At 35.2% G+C, this 25,779-nt stretch overlaps 2 protein-coding genes across 2 annotated transcripts; both read left to right on the forward strand.

Annotated features, from left to right (window-relative positions):
* Nucleotides 1-1,689: 1,689 nt before the first annotated feature.
* Nucleotides 1,690-13,500, forward strand: LOC130641565 (phenylalanine--tRNA ligase, mitochondrial-like). Its single transcript, XM_057448418.1, has 5 exons — nt 1,690-1,853; nt 9,279-9,933; nt 10,289-10,565; nt 11,253-11,521; nt 12,722-13,500. The coding sequence occupies exons 2-5, from the start codon at nt 9,337-9,339 to the stop codon at nt 12,887-12,889; spliced, it is 1,311 nt and encodes a 436-aa protein (XP_057304401.1). The 5' UTR covers nt 1,690-1,853; nt 9,279-9,336; the 3' UTR covers nt 12,890-13,500.
* Nucleotides 13,501-23,222: 9,722 nt separating this feature from the next.
* Nucleotides 23,223-25,424, forward strand: LOC130654274 (uncharacterized). The gene is made up of 4 exons (XM_057456860.1): nt 23,223-23,456; nt 23,558-25,045; nt 25,108-25,186; nt 25,327-25,424. The coding sequence occupies exons 1-4, from the start codon at nt 23,223-23,225 to the stop codon at nt 25,422-25,424; spliced, it is 1,899 nt and encodes a 632-aa protein (XP_057312843.1).
* Nucleotides 25,425-25,779: the final 355 nt, after the last annotated feature.

Consider the following 25,779-nt stretch of genomic DNA (forward strand, 5'->3'; position numbering starts at 1 on the left):
GAACTAAAAAGCTTACTTGATCAATGATCTTGTAAATTAGACAGACCAAGGCAGTGGAAGAATCAAATTATTACTTATATTCGAAAATGATTAATGACAATTTATACTTTATCGGGAAAAATTTTGTCCCAATAAAGTATAAACTAATTAAAAAGTAAACTAACAAAAGTATAAACTAATAAACTGGCTCTAATTGTCTCGGTCCCAGGAGCTGTTGTCCCTATTTGCATATCGGACGGCGAAATGAACTTATTTCATCAGACCTATCAATAAGCGCAGAACCGAAAAGAGACAAGAAAACTTGGGAACGAGTTTATATGATGACTTAAAAAAAATAACCTAATGAATGGATTGGCCTAGGTTATATATTTTGTTCGCTTTCAGTCGATTTTATAGAGGTTGATCTTTAATGATCAATATAAAGAGGACCTTCTATCTTTTCAATCGATGATTTTTTGATCGATTCAACCATTTTTGTTAAAATTGAAACTGCCCTAGCCCTTAATCCTCACCTACTACAACCTCGTATAAAGGGCTGGTTAGATTTTTGCATTTAATTTTATTTTCAATACGAAGACTTAACAAGCCGTAAAGGAGCGAGGTTGCATCACCAGTTGGAAATATAATATAGCGGCTTTTTTATGTATGTTTTTTTATGTATTCACATAAAAAAACATGTTTGAACTAAAGATGTTGCTATTGTCAGCCTGTTTAAAAAATTCTTTAGTCTTTATTGATGTGCATTTCTTTGTGCTTGGAAAAATTTACTGACTATACGTTCTTATGTTTAGTTTCAATAAGCTACTGAAAAACAACAAAACAACAACAAAAACAACAACAACATACAACAACAGGTTTGCCATTTTTAGTTGAGAAGATTTAAAGAGTTTTGCTGAGAATTTTCAAAAAAAGCTACTGAAAAAATACAACACGATTTTTAGTCACGTTTTCGTCCGCAGGGTTTGTTTCCTTATGCCAAAGCCGCTAGCGATTACTTCGCCGCTGGCCTCAATGTTAAAAATTCAAGAGCCCCCTGGGGACGAGGTTAGTCACAGGACTCTTTTACGTTTTCTATACTTACAGGACCATTAGCCACGAAAAGTTGGTTTTGAAGGCGATCTGGGTACTTATGAATAGAGTACATGACGAGTATGAGTATATAACGAGTTGAACTAACCGAGCTAAATGGGCTAGACGCGGTAAACCTAATTGCATTCATATTTTTATAGAAAGACGGAATTGATGTTGCTTCTTGTTTCACAAGATTTTTTTCTTTTACCACATGTTGCATAACACGAATTGCGTGCATTGAAACCATGTCTCGATTACGCAAAAAAACTTGCATTGAAATATGGGCTCTACGTTTTTCCAGTTATCTAGCTGAAAAATATGTAAGTAGAATGAAATTTTCACATTTTTACTTTGGGCTGTTAGTGCACTACTTTAAATTTGATGACGTCATCGCCACTTATGATTTTTACGATTTATTTTTCAAATTTTATGCGTAGTATGCGCGTTTCTGAAGTTCGCTGCCGCGGACTATGTTGAATGAGCGTGAAAAAGGCAAAAAAACCTGGGAACGAGAGTAGAGGTTGCTTTACGCCATAAAAGTTACGCCGCAAAGTGTTTTGAGTTGGGCGTAACTGTTTTCCATAAACTGTATATCTGCCTGTCTCTCAACGGTCCGCAAACAGTTTGATCCCTAGCTTGGTTGAAGATTTGCAGCACAGGAACTGAAAATCTATTAATTCTTTATCATTGTTTTAATAAATTCCCAAAGGAGAAAAAGTTTTTATTTGACCTCTGCTTTAGCCAAGGCGTAGTTTTTCTTATTACTAGGACATCAAAGCCAGGTAAGAATTGATCTGAATTTGTTAACGTAATTATATATGGTTACTAAAAAAGTTATTTTCAAGCTATAGCTAAAGCTAGATATCCATATTTTTTTATTATAACAGTTCTTCAGTGGTTGCAGAACTAGTCTCGGATTGGGATTAGCATGCTTTTGATCATGTTCATATATGGTATATATAGACCCTTTTGAATGTTTACATTTTCCTGCGCGGTAGGCAGAAAGATGCATACTATAAATTTTTTTTTTTTAATAATTCGGTTTTTTTTACTTAGATTAACATGAGACATATTTTAGTTACGAAATTAAATATAATTTTAATCAAATAATGCCAATGATCCAGATAAAACACATCGCCGTAGATTGTTTAGGGGTCATCTACAAAATTCGTAGCAATTCGTATAAAAAAAATTCGTATATGCTATACGAATTTTCTTTTGCCATACAGTAATTAAATTCGTATGAAATTTTTTTAAATTCGTATAAAATTCGTATGAGTTTTAAATTAAATTCGTATGAGTTTTAAATTAAATTCGTATGAGTTTTAAATTAAATTCGTATGAGTTTTAAATTAAATTCGTATGAGTTAAATTCGTACGAGTTTAACAAAAAATTCGTATGAGATTTTAATTAGATGCGTATGGTTTTAAAAAAAAGAAAATCGTTTGACATTGTATTAAATTCGTATATGAGTTTCAAAATAAAATATTTTTTAGATCGCATTTTAAAAGTTTAAAAACGAAAAACGGCGATAGAAATGTTTTTTTAGATCGCATTTTAAAAGTTTTAAAACGAAAAACGGCGATAGAAATGTTTTTTTTAGATCGCATGTTAAAAGTTGAAAAACGAAAAACGGCGATAGAAGTGTTTTTGTTAGATCGCATTTTAAAAGTGTAAAAACGAAATATAATTCGTATGAAAATTCGTATAAAAGAGAATATAATTCGAATGACAATTCGTATGAAAGAGAATATAATTCGTATGACAATTCGTATGAAAATCGTATAAAAGAGAATATAATTCGTATGACAATTCGTATGAAAATCGTATAAAATTCGTATTAGATTTTTTAAAAATCGTATAACTATTTAACACTATACAAATTGTATACGATTTTTATACGAATTAAAAGCAATTAAATTCGTATATATTCGTATAAAATATCATACGAAATTTGTAGACGACCCCTTAAAAGTGTCAAAACGCGATCATAAGAAGTGAAAACATCACCATAAATCATTTAAAATTTATTAAAACACTCTCGTAGGAAGCGATAATATCACCATAGATTGTTTAAAAATTATCAATACGCGATCAGAAGAAGTGAAAACATCGCAGTAGATCGTTTAAAAACCAGCAAAACACGACCGTAAGAAGCTAAAACATTGACCTAGATCGTTTTAAAACCCATCAAAAATGGATCGTAGATAGTTAAAAGGTTGACGTAATTCGTAACTAGAGAACTATGAAAGTCGCCGTAGTTTTTTTAAAAACTATTAAAACGGGATCTAATATAGTCATATTTGGTTTCAAAACTACTTAGTTTTATTACCTTATTCAACGAAAGTTTTGTGCATACTTTTGTGACGGCTGTCAAAGTGAGATAGAATGTCTAAAAATAGTTTCAAGTCATTGATTTATCACGTTTTTAATTGTTTTTTAATTGTTTGGGAGAAAAATTTGCTTCAGAATTCGTTTCAAAATTCAAAAGTTTTTTCTGCATTTGTTTCAAAATAGTTTCAGAATCGTTTCCCATTCGTATCCCATTCGTTTCCACTTCGTATCATTTTTAAGCTTACAGTTTAAAATAAAATTCAATCGTTTCACAATCGTTTTAAATCTTTTCACCTTCATTTCATGAAACGATCTGTAAACGATTTTAAAAAATGATGATACGATCTCGAAACAATCATAATCGTTTCAATTCGTATAAAATGTGAAACGATCGTGGAGACGGTCCCTAAAACCATTGCATTGCACTTTTATGTTTAAGGCTTTAAAACTTGGAAACAGGTGGATATAATTGACATCACGTCCTGTGTGCGTAACTGAGGACCTCCTGGGACCAAAATCAGACTAATTTCTCTGCCCTGGGTAACCTACCCTTTTCAGAACAGACAGGTTGCTAATGTTATCAACAAACCTTTAAACTCCAATATCTCTTTAGCAGTTTGTCAAAAAACATGATCCTTTTATATACATTATTTTGATCAGTGTTTAAACTCTACGCGTAAGGAACAGGTAAACAAATTTCAAAAACAATTTTTTGTGTATTGACAAGTCCTTGCTGTAGTCATCAAAATTTGGGTGATGTTTTCTTTTCCATTGTCCTCCTGCTTAATGGGCCTTATCAGACCTATCAATATTCTTTTACATTGTAGTTTTGTGTGGTATAAATCTTGCCTGGTATGCTTCAATACTTTTTCATTATGTTACAAATTTTTTTTTGCTACTTTGAAACTACACAGAAAACCTCCAAATACCATTGTAGAAAATCTGATCTGTGGAAGAATTAAATATGAAACGAACCTTAAATTCAGTTCGGGGTTTCAATCTCCATAATAATACAGAGCTTCCATGTGTCTGTCTGTCACTTTTGTAAAGTCAATATTTTTTGCCACCCGAATACGCAAGTTTTTTGAGTTTTTTTGTTTTGTTTACATTTGTCTCGTCTAAAAACCATGTTACTAAGCATAAATAGCTACCTAGCTATATACGTCTCCCCAGTTTAACTATATTTAGCTTGGTGTCCTAGCTAATGTTAGCTTCAAGCTTAGGGATCGTTTTTAGGCCTGGATTATGAAAAAAAACTTTTAAAGACTTTTTGAACTTTTAGGTTAGGGTGAGGACATTTTTATGCCTATAGCATACAATTTTCTCACCTTAGCTGTACATTACAAGGGGGTCAAATGCAATATGACAAAAAGAAGGATTTTTGTAAAATTAAGTGTGTACGTTAATTGGGTTTATTTTTACTATTTTGTTTTTGACATCCAGTTAAAATTTTGTGAGCCAGCAAGCCAAGCCAGATAATTATTATTAATAATTATCAATTATTGATAATTATTACAAAGGTTGTTGATATTTTTAGGGGGAATTTTTTTTTTGGTTCAAAATTTCATAGAGAGGATAGTATTTTTGTCTGTTTATATTGTTTCTGTTGCAAACTACTGTTTTTTGCAATTTTGTGGAAACTTTTGCTGGAAACAGATCACATGCAATATACTAAAAGAACAATTTTTTGTAGAATTGGACTCCACTATGAGCTGTTGTGTAAGCTGTTATCTTTTTATAGTTCGTATTATAAACTTTTGTTAAGAAGAACTAACTGCATGTGATGTCATTTTTGCTGGAATAAACTGTTTCACGTTTTTGTGTGTGTTAAGAATTTTACAAAATTTTGTGGGAATAGATGTTTGTTGATGGAAAAAAAATTACTAAATGTTCTGACTGAAATTTTTTTGTTTTTTATATTTTGTAATCTAATTGGGGATGACTGTATACACTGAAATGAATGAAATTTCTATAATTTGATGTGTTTCATAACCTTTTTGTGGAAGATTTGTGGGTAAAGGCAATATACAACATGCTGAATGAACTGATTTTTTTTTTGGTTTGGATGTGCTCCCCAAAAAATGATCTGTCTTACATTTTGTGTACACTTTTGTGGGGACGGATCATATAAATGTTTCCAAAATAATAATCTTTGTGGATTCAAAATTTACTCTGTCCTTATTGCTTTTTTGATATGTTGGTTTAAAATGGTTGGTGGAGATCAATAGGGATCATCATTCTAAAAAAAAATTTTGTTGTTAACCGTTACTTTTTACATTTTGTGGACAATTTTAAAACTCAACTAGTACGGAATAGTTTTTCTAGTCCAAATATATTTCAGTTAGAATGAATTTAGATGCCCAAATACAAAATACCTGTTATTATAAATAATTTCCTCTTATGTGAACTGTAGAATTTGATGGATAATATGCCTTTTAGGAATCAATTTTCTTTCTTCTTAAATAGTATAACTTTTGCATTTATATATATTATATATATATAAAAAAGATATATGTGTAAAATGTTTTTAAATTAATTTTGTGTACTATATACTAATCTAGTATACTATATATATACTATACTAAATTTTGCTAACACTATACTAAATTTTGTCCAAAGTTACTAAGAAAATTTTACTTCTTAACATTTTTTCTAGCACTTCAACAACAAAACATTTTTGTTTCTCTGAATCGTTTAAAACTGTTCTTGTCCTGAAGACATATGAGTTACTTGATCATATTAAATTTTTTTCTGGCAGATCACAAAGGAGAAAATGAGAACTTGAAATGGTGTGTATATATAAAATACGTGTATATATATATTTTAAAAGATTAAAACACTAAAGTCTTTTTAAATGGAAGCATCTAAAATAGTGTTCCATGAGTCTCCGTGTTTTGACTGTTTTAAGAATTTTGCATATTTTATAGAAGCTCACGTAAAATAAAATTATCAGATTGTTTTTTTGTTGAGTGCTGTTAACTTGAGAAACAACCATTCAAAGATTTGTGGATTAGACTAGTTCAGTCTTTTTTATTGTTTTTATTGTATTATGGAAGATACACCTGTTGATCTTCCACCTAATGAGTTTTTTAGTTAAATGGACCAGTTTCTAGACCTCCCACAGTCGCTCCCAAAAACCTTCTAATGTTCCAAAACATACTGAAGTGAGAAATGCATTGGAAGTATTGAGAAAACTTTACGTATACAAAAAACATTGTTAGGAGACTTAATAAGACACTATTTTCTTATTTTTCACCATAATTGTGAATGTATATCTAGTATGTTAAAAAAGTTTTAAATTTGGGTACTTCAAAATACCAGTGGTCCTTTTTCAACAAATATTTCTCCAAAAGATGTTTTGTTTTTGTATCCAACTTATTTTTTGCTTATGGTTATATGACTGAGCAATGAAAATCACCCTGCATTGAAAACTTATATTCAAGTGCATTCAAAATAGAACGGACCTTAACAAATAAAACATATTTTTAAAAAAAATATTTCCATGAGAAATTAAAATTAAGAAGAAATGCTAGTTTTGTTAGAATGGTCATGTTCTATATGCAAGGTTATAAATGTACATAAATAGCATTTTCTGGGGCATTTTTGAAACTTCTGCACTTCATAAGCAAACACTGGTATTGTGCAGTACCATTTCTGTGGTGTATCTACCTACCTGTATATTGCCTGGGTTGTTTCCAAGAATTTTGGCCAAATTTTTCAAAAAGAAATTTAAAAAAAGTGTTTTTTTTTTAATCATCATTTCTATGGTAAAACTTTCTACAGATATGAAGTTTTCAATATTTAAATGACTTCCACCTTGATCTATTCTAGAAATCAATATATTGTTATTCTAGTCCTATCAAGTAGTAATATTTTGTCCCATATGTAACAGCTCTTACTTTGGAAGTTTGTCACTCTAAACAAATGTTTTCATTAATAAACCTAATTAAAAAAAACTTTCAGGGATTCTAGGGCACATTTTGTAAAAGAATTTTATTTACAAGAAAATCAATGATAAAAAAAAAACACAGTTTTATGTTACGTATGGCAATTTTTACCGCAAGGTGCTCCTGCACTTAAAAACAAAACAGAGGGCCTACAGAAAATATAAATTTTCTAACTGAATATCACACATCAGAGATACTTTATGACTGAAAGACTTACATATTTGTCAAGTCAAGGTTCTGTTATCTCAGTTAAGAATAACTTAATTTATTTAGGTTCTTATTGTTTCATACCATGGGGGACAATAAATAACACGTGAAATTTTACTCTTTCTGGCTTTCACTTTTCAAAAAAATAATACAAATATAGTAGGTGTTACGTATGGGACATTTATGGATTTCTTACAGAGTGTAAGCAAAAAAAAAAATCTTGATATTGTCAAATTAACAGGGAGGAAGACTTAATGTTGTTTTTTTCAAAAGGCAAGAAATCTTCCTTAACAACTAATACAACTGGAAACACTAACTTTTGATTTATTAAAAATACCTGAAAAGAGAAAATAAGAAATGTTTGAATGTGATTTGCAATGGGACACGTTACGTATGGGACATTTTAGGGTATTTAGCTGTAAATATTTTCACCAATAATTGTTTTTTTTTTTCAAAACTGTGATGGACTCAATAGAACAAAAACCCACATTTAATGAGAATTGAAGCTGTTTGCTAAAATATAGAGGCATGGGACACTTTTTTTTTAAATCTGGGGAAACTTCTTGGAAACGACCCGCCTGTTCTGCTTGTACAGTAAGTGTACTTATGCGGATTTGTTTCATCATTTCTGATCGGCGTTCCAGTGAATGATCGCATAGCTATCAGCTGTAATTTTCAGTTACTAACTATAAACGTGGGTGTGATGATATCTTAGTTACTAAGTAATTCTTTATCTGACTGAGGAGTCGGTGGATTAGCTAGAATGTACAGGTTGGCTTTAAATAGACTTTTATTGTTTAGTTTTTTCACAATAGAACAAGAAAATTTATTCCCTGGTGGTGCTCATTACATTTTTCAGGAAAGTATAATCACTAGGATCTTGAAATTAACAATCTTACAATCGTCAGGTCTGAAAACGTTTTTTGAAGTGTTGGTATGGTCATCTTTTTGAGAGAAATAAAATAAGCAAAAGATAAAAAAATTTTTTGACAATAACAAAATGTTATGTTAATTAATAATTTTCATGATCCATCCATCATTAGCTGTTCAGCGCTCAGAAATTTAAAATACATATAAATATTGTTTAATAGTATATGTAACAATTGTAATCGCTACCACTATTATTTTTATTTCGAGTTGAGGAAAATGGGCGTATGCACACATTCTGATAGGTGAAAACATTTTTAAACAGGTCATAAAGTATAGATTGGAAAAATTTGAAAAATATTAAAAAGTGTCTATAATCACCTTTCTTGAAAAAAGGTGTTTTTGTTGCATAGTTTAATAAATAAAAAATAGTTTTTTAAAGGCATCTATCAAATTGCTCCATATTTTATTGTGCTCAAAATGTCTTCAAGCAAAAACTGCCACAGGAACTCTTTAAGATTTTAAGTCTTATGTCCTAAGAACATTGGCAAATGTTCACAGCAGACGTTGACAAGTTCAAAGTGTGTCAATTGCTTGTGTTTACGGGTAACCCCTTCTTTCTTTTCAATATTTTTTGTCTGGAATTGTTGCTGATGTTGTTGCTCTCGTGTTTTACTTTTGCTCACAAGCAATTTGGGAAAATTTCATTTTTTTTGTCTCAAAGTAGGTGGTCACATGTATAAACAAAAGAAGTATTTAACGTTTGCAAATAATTTGAAACTCAAAGATTGAAACATAATTATATTCTTTTATAACTACAATTTATAATATTTATATATTATATTTTGCAGCTAAAAATTTGCCGTATATGCATGCATATTTTAAAAGAAGAGTTACTATATACCCACCATGAATGTTTTCAAGAATTATTATCGTGCACCACAAACTTTATTAAAATTACCAAGACAGCTGTGTTTTTGCGTACATTACTCGCAAGCTTCTACAAACCATTATAATGTACAACAATTAGAACTATTGGGAAGGAAATATCAGAAGGATGAAATGACAAATATCGGCGAAAACATTGTGAATAAGTTGGGTCGAAAACTTCATTTATTAAAAGATCATCCTCTTGAAATAATAAAACGCAAAATCAGAGATCATTTTCATGCTAATTACCGATCACGTTTTGGTGGTTGTGTTTTTGCCTCCATTGATAATCTTAATCCGATCGTAAACATAAAACAAAATTTTGACAGCCTTTTAGTTCCAAAAGATCACGTAAGTCGCGCAAAAAATGATAATTATTATGTAAATAAAGATTACGTTTTACGATCTCACACGACAGCTCATGAGGTTGAACTTTTAAAAAGTGGTTGGAATGCGTTTCTGAATTGTGGAGATTGCTATAGAAGAGACGAAATTGACAGCAGCCATTATCCAGTGTTTCATCAGATGGAAGGTGTGCGGTTATTTGACCAACATGAGCTATTTCTTGGCACCAAGGTATGGTGAATTACAACCTTCAAAACGTTTTTTTTCTATTTTCTCAGTTAGTATTACAACCACATGTATACAAAATAAAGTGCTGAATTGTGTGCACTTCTTGGGTCATCAGAAAAGTGTGTTTGTTATTAGACAGTTGTAGTGCTTTCGTTGGCCTTGCCCGTCATTTTTGTTGTGCTAAAAAAATTTGGTCTTTTTTAGAGTTGATTTTTTTTAAAAAGAATTTAAAAGCAGGAGTTTTTAGTTATTTCACCAATTTGTATTTTTACAGCCGTTATATGGAGGAAGATATAACCAGATCGTAAAAAATATTGTATCTGGTTCTAGTTTTATAAATAATGGCATGATTTTTTAGGATGACACTTTGAAGATTTTAGAATCACACAATATGGAGCGTACCTCACAGAAACAGGGCTGGTACACTTCCGATGCTACAGCAGTGACTGAGTATAATCTTAAGTACACCTTAATGCAACTTGCGGAGTATTTGTTCGGAGACGATATTGAAATGCGATGGGTAGATGCGTACTTTCCCTTCACACATCCATCGTGGGAACTAGAAATCAAATTGAATGGTGAGTGGATGGAAATGCTGGGGTGTGGCATTCTGGAGCATGGTATTATGCAAAATGGTATGTAAATACTTTCTTAGTTTTGTATACATTTGCTTTGTAAAATGTTTTACTTTTCTTTGTCTAATATTTTAGTCTTAGATGTAGTAGTATTTTGTGTTATACTTTCGTTTTTTTTGTGTTAGAACAGAAAGAAGCCAGGTAAATAAGTAATTATAAAAATTATATTAGAGTTGACTAGATGTTAACCTTAATATAAGTATGTAAGGTTGACTGGATGTCAGGAAATTTTTTTACAGAAATTCAGCTTATATTTTTTTAACTTATGGTCCATCGCTCTTTGCCAGACATTTGGCAAACTTTTTTGCTGACCGGGGTTTTTAAAGTGGATGTAAATTGAGCTTAAAGTTTCGCTCTCACTTTTATCTTACTTAAATGTTGTTCGTCCATGGCCGATGTGAAAAACAAATTTGCCGACGTGAAACACAAGTTTGCCGACGTGAAGTAGGCAAATGGTATTTCCCAATTGAGATAAATTAAAGGCCAGCTAGAAGTCAAGAAAAACTTCTCGTTATAAGCTCTAAGAAGTAACATTTTACTTCACAACTACATCTTCAAAATTATCAAATTTACCAAGGTCGTTGTTTAAAGCTGGATACGTTTTAGAAAGAAACTCTGGTGAAGTTTTCCACTTATAAAACGTGAATCTAATTTCGGTTTGTTTGCTTTTATCTATGTTATTTTTAGCTGGTGCAGGTGATAGAATTGGATGGGCCTTCGGTCTTGGACTAGAACGATTCGCTATGAAATTGTTCCATATTCCAGATATTCGATTATTTTGGAGTACAGATTCGAGATTCTTGTCGCAATTCGAAGGTAAAGAAAATGCTGTTTTTAAACCATTTAGCAAATACCCGCCATCTTACAAAGACATTTCATTTTGGTTGAATGAAGATTTTGCGGCAAATGATCTGTTTGAAATCGTTCGATCGGTGGCTGGAGATGTTGTCGAAGAGGTATTTTATATTTTTATTTACTTTTGAAGACCTATAACAAGTAATTTTTTATATTACTTTATTATAATAATTTTTTTTAAGTTTTCCAAAATATCATTTGGCAGTAATGTACAATTAACACAATCCAAATCTCTGCAATTCAAAAAACTCCATACTCCCAACAAATGTAAAGTCACCGTGAAAATTCCTCGAAGAATCTTTAATCTCAAACATGTTTTGATACAACAAGCTGCAATCCTTTACAAAATATATTGAGAGGAGACGACAAATTTCGTTTCTACAAGTAATTATGTCGATCATTTATTTCTCTACCAGATTTTTCACAATATGAACTTCTCAATGTTCACTGCGGACTTCGGATCCTGTTTAGTTAATTAGATCCAAACTTTTAAAATTTGCTAATTGTTGCTAAATCAAGGGTAGGCTTTAAAATTGCTCTTATTTAACATTAGAGTAAAAATGGATAATAAAAACACTTTTCTGATATCGTGTCATTATACCTCTTTCATTTTACCGAAAGTATCAATAACAGAAAATTTGACCTCTATTGCCCTTTAACATTCATGTTAACTGTAGTAGAAAATTTCCACATAGCTTTCAGATCAGTCATATTTTATCATGACTACCCAGTCATGCTACTTAGCGGAACTAGAGATCGTCCCTTTATTCTGCTACGGCTTCACGAAGGTTATTTAGGTTTCTATTAGCCTAGGCGGTTAAAGTATTTTTTCTTGCCGAATTCGCGATGAGGACCACTAGTTCTGAAAATGTTCCGGCGAAATTGCTAGTTATGTGCGTACGTGACGGTGTACTTAGTTTTTATACATTTTTTACTGGTTTACTCGAAAGCAAAACCAATCCTACTGATAATCGTACTGATGATCGTACTGATGATCGTACTGATGATCGTACTGATAATCGTACTGACGATCGTACTGATGATCGTACTGATGATCGTACTGATGATCGTACTGATGATCGTACTGATGATCGTACTGATGATCGTACTGATGATCGTACTAAGCGAAAGCTTATTAGGTACACTTGTCTTAATTTTTTAAAAAATAAGTGCATATCTTACTGCCATTTCCCTAGACAATAAAGGGCCTGTAATTACGTTCCACGAACTACATTTGTGTGCATGACTCGCTTTATCGTTTCCTAGCTAAACGTTTTTTTCACATAATTATTTTCCTTTAGATGACTTTAGTGGATCAATTTATTCACCCAAAGACACGTAAAAGCAGTGTGTGTTATCGCATCACTTATCGCGCGATGGATAGAACGCTACGCGACGAAGAAGTGAACGAACTTCAAGATGAAATTCGCAACAGCGTGGAAAGGACATTGAACGTTAGTTTGAGGTGAAAATTTCTGTTGATGGATATAGCTTGCATTGGGGTGATGACTGCTCCGTTCCACAAATGAAAAAGAGAAACAGTCCATGCAACGAGAGAGATATTTGATTACACTGATTGTTATTTTCGACTCTCGATTCTCTTAAATATTGATGTAAATTGCGGGAGATATAAACAAAGTTAAAAACAATTTTGAATGCACGCTTTTAATTTGTCACCAAGTTCAAATCTTTAAAGTTTTGCGTTAATGGTAATTAATAACCGCAGTTTCAGTTTGAAGCATGGATTTTTTTCAAAATCTGCTCCCTTGCTGCTACACGCCTGTATCAGCGGATCAACATTTGAGCTGGCAGCGATCTAGACACGATGAAGGTCCACCTTTTTATAAACACGCTTGTTTTACACTGGATTTATTGGTATATTTTCTTTTTTATACAATTTACAATCTTCCTTCTCCAACTGAAAACCTGTGTTGCATTGCAGGTAGCTGAACTAAAAAAGTGTTTATAAATGTGTATCGTGTGCTAGATTGTGTGAGAAGTGTTTTCGTTTTAGTTGTAATTGTCAAGATAAATATTTTTACGTTTTAAGAACGAACGAAATTCTTTCGATTTACACAGAGTAAGAGCGTTGTTTCGAATGTTATGACACACTCCTTCGTAGTGAAAACTACTGTCGCAATGACATCGTAAATATTTTTTCGTTTTCCTCGTGCGAGTCAACGCCATTAGTGCGGTTTCGCATTCTTGTGTACATTCAATACCAGGTATCAACAAGTTACAGTGAATGTTTGTCATGTCATCATGCATTTTTTTGCATCGCTTGTTTCGTTGACATCGTTGATAAGCTCTGGTGCAGCCATTTTTGAGTAAATTTGGAGTAGAAAACTCTCGTATGTCTCCACGCAAACAGCGACGTATACGATGTTTATACGTTGGACAATCCGTGTTTTCACCACAATCAGTCGTCATTAGTTTGTTGAAATCAGCAGATTTTACTTCAAGGTTTTGTAAGTATGATCGACAATCCAGTGAACACGTTATGCTGAAGTTATCGATTTTATCTTCAGCGGTGTTTGCGTTGAATAAATCCATGCAATGCTCGTATGTCACCCTGGAAAAAAATTATACGTTATCATTTTTCGCTAGCAAATCTGAACCTCTTTACTATACTTTTGTGTGGGTGGGGCGAGTGATGTCGAAAGACTGTTAGCCTTGTGGTAGAGCGTTCGTTTCCAGTGTGGGAGGTCTTTAGTGCAAACCCCTGGCCAAATCATGCCAGAGACTATAAAAGTGTGAATTTATCCTTTCTGCTTAGCGTTCGGCATAAGAATAAGATTAATATCTTAGGCAGTTGTCTAGTTGAGCGATTCATGTGCTTGCGCGGCTTTCGTAGCTCAAATGGGAGCCTTAAATGAGCAGGGCCCCGTTAGCACGACCCTCGTTGATAGCAGTACCAATAGGAACTAAAGAGGCTGTACTGGGCCGACAATTTCAATAATAAGGGTATATAGAGTGGAAATTTTTTAAAAAATGTTATGAAACGAGCAATCATAATGACCCTTTTGCTGTAAAATATAGTACAGTAGAGTAACATTTCTTCCGATCATATCTCCGTAAAGACCTGCTTAATTGGTAATCATTGGAAAAATAAGGTGGTGCATTGAAATGTGAGAAAAAGGGTGATCATTCTTGCCTTCAAAGCTCTCAAAAAGCTTTGGGCATTTGTGAAATTTTGCTTCTTCCTTTTCTGCGCATTGTTAGTTAGTAAACCGAGAAATTTTAGGTTTGACGAGTTTTGAATAAATGTTTCTTCAGCAGCATCTCTGTACTGAAGCTTCAGAGATTTAAGCTTTTAAAGCTTACAAGTTTAACTTTCAGTTTGATTGCTGACTGTATAATCTTACGTCGAGGAGTCCTTAAAACGCCGTCTGGATTGGAATATGTTAAATGCAGAACAGTAGCTGGACAGCTACTTAAAAACGTTAAAACGTATGCTGTGGACGTTTCTATTCAGTAAATTTAACAATTGGTCACAAAAGTAGCAAAAATGCAACGTTGAAGCATACTTCGACCAAATATGCTACATCTCGTTGAATTCCCGGATTTATTTTGTGTCTTAAAAAGTTATTTTTTTCTCAATCGTCAAACTATTAGGGAAAGTTAATCCCTTAAGGATACCACCTATAATATTTATTATGTTATGCTACAAGTTGAATCTGTCTGTTTAAAATGGTTTCGTGCAGCTTTGTTTGGGACTCGCTCCTGCCACAGAGTAATTCAATTATAGGGGTCTTTCTACGGCCTAACGAGCAGTTACAATAATAACACCCTCATTCTGTTTACAATAATGACTGAATCGCACCCTCGTCCCCAGGCTTTTTCGCCTCTTTGATATGAGAGAATATATTTTTCGCCTTCATCTCTCTTATCAAGAAGGCAAGGGTGGGCCGAATCACTACTTTGTAGTTGCACGAAATAGTGATGTACGGGATATGTATAATTTAAGGACCAGATTATGTACGGCGAAAAAAATAGACAACAAACAAATATAACAAACAAATAAACTACACATTGTGTTTAGCAACCTTATCCTTAGGACCTTTTACGTCCACGAGTTCTTGGTTCGTTCAATGTTCAAACAATGTTCAAGTATATGATTTATTAACTAGTTGATGTACGGGAAAAATGCGTTGTATAATTTTTATAACTCTCTTGCTGAATGAAAAATTGAAAATGAAATCTTTTTACTCTTAAGAACTGACAGCAAGAATGTCCGAAAATATAACTTATTTTTAAATGTGTTTGCTTTCTCACAATTACACAAAACAAGATGGATGTAACTGATCCATGTAAATAAAACAGTTATGTTGAAAGAAGAAACATTCCAAAACTCTGTGTGGCATTTTTTTCTGGCTAGCTTTTACAACCCTTCATACATCATGTGTCTTTTTGTTGTTTTAACGACGGAGAGTTTTGATTTCTGAAGTCATGGTCTGCTCTACCGAAGTCCGTAAAAAGGACCAACTTAAGCTTTAAAGACCGACTAAAATTTTGTACCAACTTTAATTTCTGCTGACGCATATTATTTATCGCGCGATGGCAATATGAACGTATTTCGCGCGTGTTAATTTTCGCGCAAATTTAAATTCCACACACACACAAGAAAATAGAAAGACAAATTCATAACTATGGACAAAAAGATGGAGGTGTTTAACACGTCTTTCTTCGAAAAAACAGGATATTTTTGCTGCGCGTAATTCTTTCGTGCAAAATATTTGGTGCGTTATTATCTGTGCGAGATTAAGTTAAATTAGTAAATTTGCGTGCTAAGAAAATTTTCTGTACAAATGAATAAATATTATAGATAAATAAATTTGTACGAATAAGGTGGCTACATTTATAATACAGACAAGAAGAATTTGGAAAATTATTTTGTATCTATTTTACTTTCCATTAGTTATTCCAAAAACTGTCCCGGCCAGTAAAATTGTGTTCAAGTTACCAATATATATTTACCGACCCTTTTTTGCTGAATTTTTTGCATAATTATGGTAGCCATAAAATTGCAAAGCGTGGCTAGGATTTTAAGGGATTTTTGGTAGTAATTAATCGATACTATGGGATCAATGTTCATTGTTTCATTGTTCGTTTCAGATTTCTGCTTAATAACCTATAACCTACTTGTATTGCAAGTATAAACTTAATGTATTCAAATAACGCACAATCCTGTAAAAATGGTTTTCTACAAACTTTATCTTCATCAGTCTCCATTTGAGGTCAGCTGAATATCTTGTAAAGAATTATCCATAAACCTTGTTGAGCGTTTATTAATGAAGAAAACGCTTTACGTATAATTTCGAACTTACCCTGAAAGCATGCTACTACAATCTTTATCAGTCTTGCATTCGTTCACATAAGTGTCCCAAAAGGCATGAAGATGCGGTAAGGCAACTAACAAAATATACAAAAGCAGAGCACACGAAGTCCTCATGTTTATAATAGTATCTGTACTTTTTAATCGCCTAATTCAAATACTTACATCATGTTATTCACAACTCATATTATATATTCAGTGGGGTGGATTATGCTCCAGACCCCTGTGGTTTTATCGTCCACGGCGAGCCAAATTTTTGTTTAAGAAATTTGTAATGGTGTCTTAATTACAATGTTGTTGTGTGTTTTTAGATCATGTTTTTTCTTGTGTACAAGAATGTTGTTTTTATAGAGCGTATTGTTTCCGTTTTAAATTCTGTGTTTTTTATTTCAGTTGTTTTTTACCAGCAGACATGCATGACGTCATACCATTGCCTTGAAATATTTGGAAATATGTTTGTTTTTTTGTTTGTTTGTTTCTTTGTGGAGACTTTTTTTAACATATCTGCGATCTAGTTTCTATTCTACGCTAACTTAAACGAAGAATGGGTAGCATCACTCTTAATTACAAAGAAAAACTAAAAGAAATCAGCTATAAAAAAATTGGAAATCCCACGTAACATGTCTTTTCAAGAAATTGGAAATCCAAGCTTAACAGGCTTTAAGTAACTTATATTTTACCTTCGTAAAATGTATTTCACATTATCAAATTTGCGTTGAATTAAATTAAGGCACTTATGATCAAAAGAAACTTTGTCAGGAAGAATTCATTTAGAACTCACATGTCGCATCTGTGAACAAACGATACAGTATATAGATTTATTCAGCATGTAAAACTTTCTGCTAATCACATGACCGCCTGACAAAAATCGTGCAGTAGCAAGCTAATCTATTAAAGGATATCTTGAGTTGGTAGTCTAAAAAAATTCCGAAAATAACCCCTTTGTAAATATATTAGAATCGTTAAATCGAAGTCAGCTTTCTATGTTGCCAATATCAATAACTTCAAAAGTATCATTAGATAAATGAATACAAAAAATGTCGTTTGGCGCGTAAAAAAAACAAAGTAGATATTAAACCTTGTTCCCAGTTTATTTTGCTTCAGCATCAATCCTCAGAATCCTTGAAATGCAGTTGTAGTTTCCCATGCAAGTGTAGCTCTTTAGTTCATTTTCATATTCTACAAATTCTGAAAGTTACTTCGGAAATATGTCTTCGGGGAAGACAGAGTTTAGTCGGGGAAAACTATAATGAACCAATATAAAGAATTAGTCGCTTTCCCTGATTAAAGTTGGGCTTCAGTTAAAGAAAAATATCCACTTGTTTATAACAAAAATATTGCAGCAAATTCTCTTATCTTTCTCAATCATATGAAAATCGAATTCCGTTAATGAAAAATAGTTGACTTCCTTGCAGAAAAAACAAAAATGAAACATTTCAATGATAAATAGGACCAGTAACGTTCTCAGAAAGATTTTTAATCTGGTATAAATTTAGTCAGGGAAAATTATTATTTCCACTCTTCTCTTGCTGCTAAAGTTTGAAAATGCACCTGAAAGACATTCAAAACACACTTCAGAAGCCACTTGAATCAATTCTATTTTGATGTCTGTTAAGCGAGAACCTTTGAGAGTGCTTGAAACATCTAACGTTTAGAATGACATACGAAGACATACCATTCATTCTTGACCGTACGCGTAATAAACGGGTTTTTACTCTATGTCTGGTTGTGATGACGGAGATGTTGAATAGTCTGACGTTCAGCTATTCAGCATCTCCGTCATATATGTATTCGTGATTTTTTTAAAAAGTTAACCAACCACCCAAGTAGCCAAGCATATCAACTTCTTCGAGTATAATATCTAGTTTCACAACAATTTCTCTTTTGACCTTTACTATTAATGACTGAATATTATGAATTGACTTTTATGTACAATGTTAGCTGCATTAAATACTAAAAAAAATAATTCGCTTTGGAGATTCCTTGAATCACAAAAGAGAGAACAAAAGCTTAAAAACCAGGTGAGTTGTCTGAGCGATAATCATAAGAAAGATGACAAATTGAAGAGAACAAATCGAAGAATTGATGACATGGTCGTAGAAGTAAAAGAAAGAGATCCAAAGATAGAGGAATTAGAAGAAAAACTTCAATCTAAGGATACTGACAGAGATAAGTGGAAAAAGTGAGAAAATTAGAAACAAAATGTGCTAACCTTGATTTAATGATCGAGGAAGCGCAAGAGAATATTATTTCTCAAATAGCTAGCAATCTGGTAAATGCTGCTTTAAAGAACTCTCCAGGAGAACGTTTGCCGCTTAATGAAAAATGAAGAGAAAAAGGCGAAAAACGAAGATCTAGTTCTTACTGCTTCCAATGTTTCAGCACTAAGCATCAAAAAAAATTTGGGAGAAAGAAATTGTTTAACTTAAGGATAAACTTGCTGACTCAAACAAGAGATTGGAAAGCAGGTTCGTCTAATGTAACAAAACAGAGCTCCAGGATATCATGTAACAAGCTAGATGATATGATAACTGGTGAATCAGCAGAAAGAGTTCTGGATGTCAGTTTGAAAGAGATAAAGGGTAAAGTGACGCAAGGATTATCTGGTAGAGATTTCCACGACGGAAGATTCGAGGATGATATTTGCATTGATGGAGTAAAAGATTGGTAGTGGAGGATTCTCTTGCAAACAAGAATGTGCGAATATCAACAACGAACTGGTAGTGAAATCTAAAAAGTTAAAAATCACGTTTTTTATGCTTGCTAAAGAATGGCAGAGAAAGATTGAACGTAATCAAAAGTCGTCTCAACGACGCGTGGCCTTGTGGTTATGAAGTTCGCTTCGCAATCATAAGGGCCCTGGTTCGGTCCACAGCGCGGCATGTTTAGCAAGTGCATTTACCACAGCTACGGGTCAACCCATGCCATGCAAGGGAAATTGGATAGGTATTACCAGTGTATACTTGTATACATTCCGAACACAGGAACCACATACTGTAGTGGCTAATCCTGTATAAATATTTGGAATAATAATGATAACTAGTCATTAGCCCGTGGAAAATCCACGAATTTGCCCGTCCTTTTTATACCGCATTACGTGCTTCTCACTACTGCACAGCTAACCTACCATTTTGACAGACAGGCAGACAGACAGACAGACAGACAGACAGACAGACAGACAGACAGACAGACAGACAGACAGACAGACAGACAGACAGACAGACAGACAGACAGACAGACAGACAGACAGACAGACAGACAGACAGACAGACAGACAAACAGACAGACAGACAGACAGACAGACAGACGTGTATTATAATATAGATAATAATGACGTGATATTTCAACAGCAGAGATCCAACATGAATGTGTTTATATACAATGGCTTGTGTGGACTGAAAGATGTTAACGAAAAAGAAAAGTGGTTTCAGAAGAAGATCTAAGAAATCACATGTTGCAGACATTTTAATAGGGGTGGCGGAAAAGAACAAAAGAGTTAGTTTTAAAGAAAACTAACTCTTTGTGAGCATTTTTGCTTTAATTATTTTTTATACTAAATATACTTTTTTTGTTATTTTATTGGTAGTGTTCGTTTGAGGAGCTTAATGGTTACAAAATTTGTCTTAGGACTTGGCCCTCCCCAGTGAACACGAGCGCACGAGTGAACAATGTTTGGAGGAGCAAAACCATAATGGTTGCTTATTAGCAAAACACTAATATTTCATCAAAATTATTATTTTTTATTCGTGTTACATAAGAAATTACTTCTAGAAACGACTCCAAAGTAGTTAATGGTTATGTTTGTGCATCTAGTGTTTGAATATGTGCTAAGAGAACTTTCAACCGTTAAAATATTACTGTTTATCTGGTGCAAATCAGCAGGTATTTGAATTTCGGATTTAAGTCAAGAGTCACTTTTTTATTATTCACCGCTCGATCTAGTGTAACTCTAGCTATATACGCGGTCTGACCTAGCGTTGAGTATAAACGGTGCCTAAAAGCCGGCTTTTGAAATATTATACATTTAATATAACGGCTACTGATTTAATTTTATATTTTGGCGAGACCTCATGCGTGATCATTTCTATTGTAGCCCATTTGAAGGCGTACTAGGAAAAAGTCAAGGGCGTCCTGGTGGCCTTAATATGCTAACCGATGTTTCTTTTTATTAGATAGGAAAATGTTCGTTCTAGCGCAGTCGACGACGACGACAAGGGAAATTCCCCGAAATCCAAAATTCCAATTCCAACAAATCCGAAAACAAATCCGATTCCGATAAAATCCAACGCATGCGCAATAGCGACTAGCGGGAATAACGCTGACATCAACAAAAATAGAGATTGCGCAATTGAGTAGGGGAATGTCCCTTACTCAAAGTACGACCGCACTAGAAATTTTATTGATTGACATCAAAAATCTATACAATAAAGATGAATACATATACTTTGAAACAGTTACACGCTATAGCGAAATCCCATGGGCTTACGGGCTATTCCAAGCTACGCAAAGCCGACATTGTTGCTTTATTAGAGGCACATGCAAGACCTGTTTCTGCTCCAGAATCAAGGCCACAAGGATTTACACCAGATGTCTTAGATATATTCGAGCGTCAAGAAATGGCAAAAACCCGTCCTATTAAGAGTAAGATCGAGCCTCGACTCCCCACACCCGAAGCTATGAATGTTTTGAACGCCAAAAAATGGCGAGGACTCATCCAGTAGTCAAGAGTAAACTGCGAGCGTGGTCTCACTGGCTTGTGAACTATGTACCAGAGGTTATTAGAAAGCCTGTGCAAGACATATTAACATCGGTAAAAAATCGCATCCTTGCTCTTTATGATGGGGCAAGAAAGACCCTGATGGGTGAAGTTGAAGAAGAGGCAAGGGAGGATCATGCTGAAGACGAGCAACCGAACCAAGATTTCACACCCCAGGAACATAAGTATGCTCATCATAGGACCTTCAGGAGTTTCCGCATCCCTGGCATAGACGGTACGGATGTAGATGGGTACTTGGAGATGGTGCGATCACACGTGAAAACCCTGGTCGAGAAGCAGGCTAAAGACATGGGGTCTGCCAAGGTGCAGTGCTCCCTCTGGATTTTATGGAAGAAGCCAGTGCAGGGCACTAGCAAGTTTATCGAAGTCGATAACGTCTTCCATAGCAACATGACATCAGTATTCCAGGGTACAGTCGTGGACGAGCTGTTGGATACGATGTTTGCCCAAGTCAGAACGTATGTGGAGAACCCAGCGTTACCCAAAAGTGGCTTTACAATTAGTCGAATCATGCATCTTGACATAGATTTCCATAAGCTACGGCTAACAAGGGGTTCCTCATATATCAAAGCACCCAAGTGGATAGCCACCAAAAAAGCTATCATTAACCCCGCGAACAAGGATGAGGAGTGCTTCAAATGGAGCATCATCGCTGCTCTGCATCATGAAGAGATAGCTAGAGATCCACAGAGAATCAGCAAGCTGAGACCTTATGCAGAGCGCTATAACTGGCAGGACAGAAGTTTCCCACGAGCATCAAGGATATCTCCAAGTTCGAAAAGAACAACCCTAACATCGCGGTGAACTCTTGTACGTGACTAGGAAGACTTTCAATATCCTGCGTCGATCTGCACACAACGGACGCAAGAAACAGGTTAATCTGCTACTCCTCACGGACGATAAAAAGAGTCATTATATAGCCATCAAGAATCTCTCACGGCTCCTGAGTACCGAGACATCAAAGAATCATGCAAAGATACACTTCTGTATGAACTGCTTGCAAGCCTTTCCAACAATCGAATCGAGAGACAAGCACTATACCTATTGCAAGGATAACGAAGCGGTCAAGATCATGATGTCAACCGAAAAGGAAAAGAGGCTATACTACAAGGATGGTCAGCAGCAGTTCAAAGCACCCTTCGCCATCTATGCGGATTTCGAATCCCTGCTCGTTCCCATGACGTAAGATAAGAGGGAGACCAAGACGAAAAAGCTGAACAAGCACGTACCATGTGGCTAGTGCACGTAGAGTACCTTCGCCTACGAGTCAGTGCCAGACCCACTAGCAGTCTACAGGGGTGAGCACTGTGTGAAGAGGTTCGTCGACCACCTAGAGGATGAGGTAAAGCGACTCTATGGCACCTACCCTCAACAAGACATGTTACCACTAACGGAGGTACTAAAGAGGGAGCACGACTCCGCCACGATTTGTCACATCTGCATGAAACCATTTGACAACGACGAGTATAGTCGTAAAGTTCGAGACCATTGTCACCACACGGGGTTGTATAGAGGTGCAGCGCACGCGATTTGCAACCTTAGATACAAGATACCTAGCCACGTACCCGTTATCTTCCACAACCTCTCTGAACTTGGGAAGAAGTATGATACCCAGGATATTGGTTGCATCGCTGAAAACCCGGAAAAGTACATCTCCTTCAACGTTAAAATCAGGGTGCCAATTGCAGGCATGGGGCACGATGATGGTGATATGTACAAGACCATAGAGATCAGATTCATCGACAGCTGTCGCTTTATGGCATCCTCGTTGGACAAATTGGCAAGCAACCTCATTGGTTTAAACACGGCAGGTATGAAATGTCAGCAATGCGCGGATTTTCAGAGCATTGACGCCAAGTATGTGGCAAGCGTTTGGTGTAAAAATTGCGAGTCGAATACCACGAAGCAGCTAGACAAGGAGCAGGTAAAGACAAACGGACCATCCATGGCCAAATTCATTGACAAAGATAATATCTTCAGGCTGATGCTTCGAAAGGGAGTCTATCCCTATGAGTACATGGATAGCTGACAGCGATTCAAGGAAACGGAACTACCCCAAAGGAGGCTTTCTATAGCAAACTGAATATGAAGAAGATTAGCGACAACGACTACAAGCATGGTCAAAAAGTATGGAAGTGCATCACTCCAGAGGGTGCTGAGGTCAACATCGGTGACTATCACAATGTGTATCTCGTCGCAGACGTCTTGCTACTAACCGACATCTTCCAGGGCTTTCGAGGAGTGTGTCAGGAGAACTACAAGCTCGATCCCACCCCTTTCTACAGTGCACCTGGTCTCGCTTGGAAAGCAGCATTGAAGTACACGGGGATCAAGCTGGAGCTCCTTACGGATCCCGACATGCTCCTGATGTTTGAAAAAGGTATCCGGGATGGTATCACTCAAGCTGTACACAGATATGTCAAAGCCAACAACCAGTACATGGGGGAGCAATACGATCCGGAGGTTGAGTCGTCATACTTGCAGTACCTTGATGCCAACAATTTGTACGGCTTGGCCATATGTCAAGATCTGCCCACGCATGGGTTCAAATGGCTGTCGAAGGTTGAGACCTTTACAGAGAAGAGGATCGGGAAGCTCGTTGCTGACAACAAGCATGGTTATATCTTGGAGGTTGATATAAATTATCCAAAGAGCCTGCACGACAAGCACAACGAGCTGCCCTTCCTACCGGAGCGCAAGGTGATTCACAAGGTCGAGAAACTAATACCAAATCTCGAGCACAAGCGGAAGTACGTGGTGCACATCAGAGCCCTTCATCAAGCTTTAAAGCATGGGCTTGAGCTCAAGAAGGTATATAGAGTCATCCAGTTTAGCCAGAAGCCCTGGCTGAGAGGTTATATCGACCACAACACGAGTCTGAGAACGGCCGCCAAAAACGAGTTCGAGAAGGACTTCTATAAGCTTATGAACCTCCCGGTGTTTGGTAAAACTATGGAGAACCTGAGGAACCATCACAACATCCAGTTGGTTACCAACGAAGAGAAGTATACGAAACTTGTCATGAAGCCAAACTTCAAGGGCGGGAACTACTTCAGCAGCCGCCTCATGGGCGTGGAAATGTGTAAAACAGAGGTAAAGATGAACAAGCCGGTGTATATTGGTCAAGCTATTTTAGACAACTCGAAAATCGTAATGCACGACTTTCACTATGACTATATGCAGCCCAAATACGGTAGAAAGTTGCGGATCTGCTATATGGCCACCGATTCCTTCGTGTACCACATCAGAACAGAGGATTTTTATCGTGACATTTCCGATGATTTAGAGACACGTTTCGATACCAGTGCCTATAGCAAGGATGATAACAGACCTCTCTCCATTGGCAAAAACAAGAAGGTGGTAGGTCTCATGACAGATGAGCTTAATGGTAAGATCATGACAGACTTCATTACACTGAGAGCTAAGCTGTATGCATACAAGAGTCTCACGAAAGAGGGCGGTGATCGCAAAGCTAAAGTGGCTTTGAAGACTATCAGCGCTGCTTGGAGGATGGTGTTGACATATACAAAACCTGGGTCTGTATCCAGAACAAGGGGCATCAAATTCTTACGCAGGAAGTGAACAAGCCGAAACTCAATAGGGCAGATGACAAATGGATAGTGCAGCCTGATCATATCACAACACTTGCCAGGGGTCATTATCGCTTAGCGGCTAAGGAAACATGATGACTGAGGTTTCCATTTCCAAAGTTTTGTGAAGTAGTGCTTCACAAAAGCAACAACAAAATGGAGTTTAAGCAATGAAATGTAAACACCCTAATAATATAATTTTAGCATTAAGGAGGACGGACAATGGACGAAAAGGTGTATCAAATGCATCGATACTCAGAAGGCGTCTTATGAACGAACAAAATGCCAACATCAAAAAGTAAAACGACAACCGGGAAAATCGCATATGGGACATATGCGATTTCCCCGGTTGTCAGTATAACCACATTAAGGCCAGGATTAAGCCCATATGGGTAAGCGAAAATCAAAAAAAGTGCCATCGATATATAGCCTAGTTATTTGATCGAGTACACAAGACAAATGGACGTTGTGTTACTTATTGCTATATTACTGCTATATGTCTTGATCCTAGCTTGCTTCTTTCGTTATCGACATCTAATAAACATGTTTCAAGATATTGCAGTGATATTGGATGTAGTCGATACACCAGCAGAAGCCCTTGATCAACGTGAAAAACTTATAGACAAACGCCAAGTCCTGAAAGATGCCATACGTAAA

This window comes from Hydractinia symbiolongicarpus, chromosome 1, assembly GCF_029227915.1.
Source record: "Hydractinia symbiolongicarpus strain clone_291-10 chromosome 1, HSymV2.1, whole genome shotgun sequence".
NCBI classification, from domain to species: domain Eukaryota; kingdom Metazoa; phylum Cnidaria; class Hydrozoa; order Anthoathecata; family Hydractiniidae; genus Hydractinia; species Hydractinia symbiolongicarpus.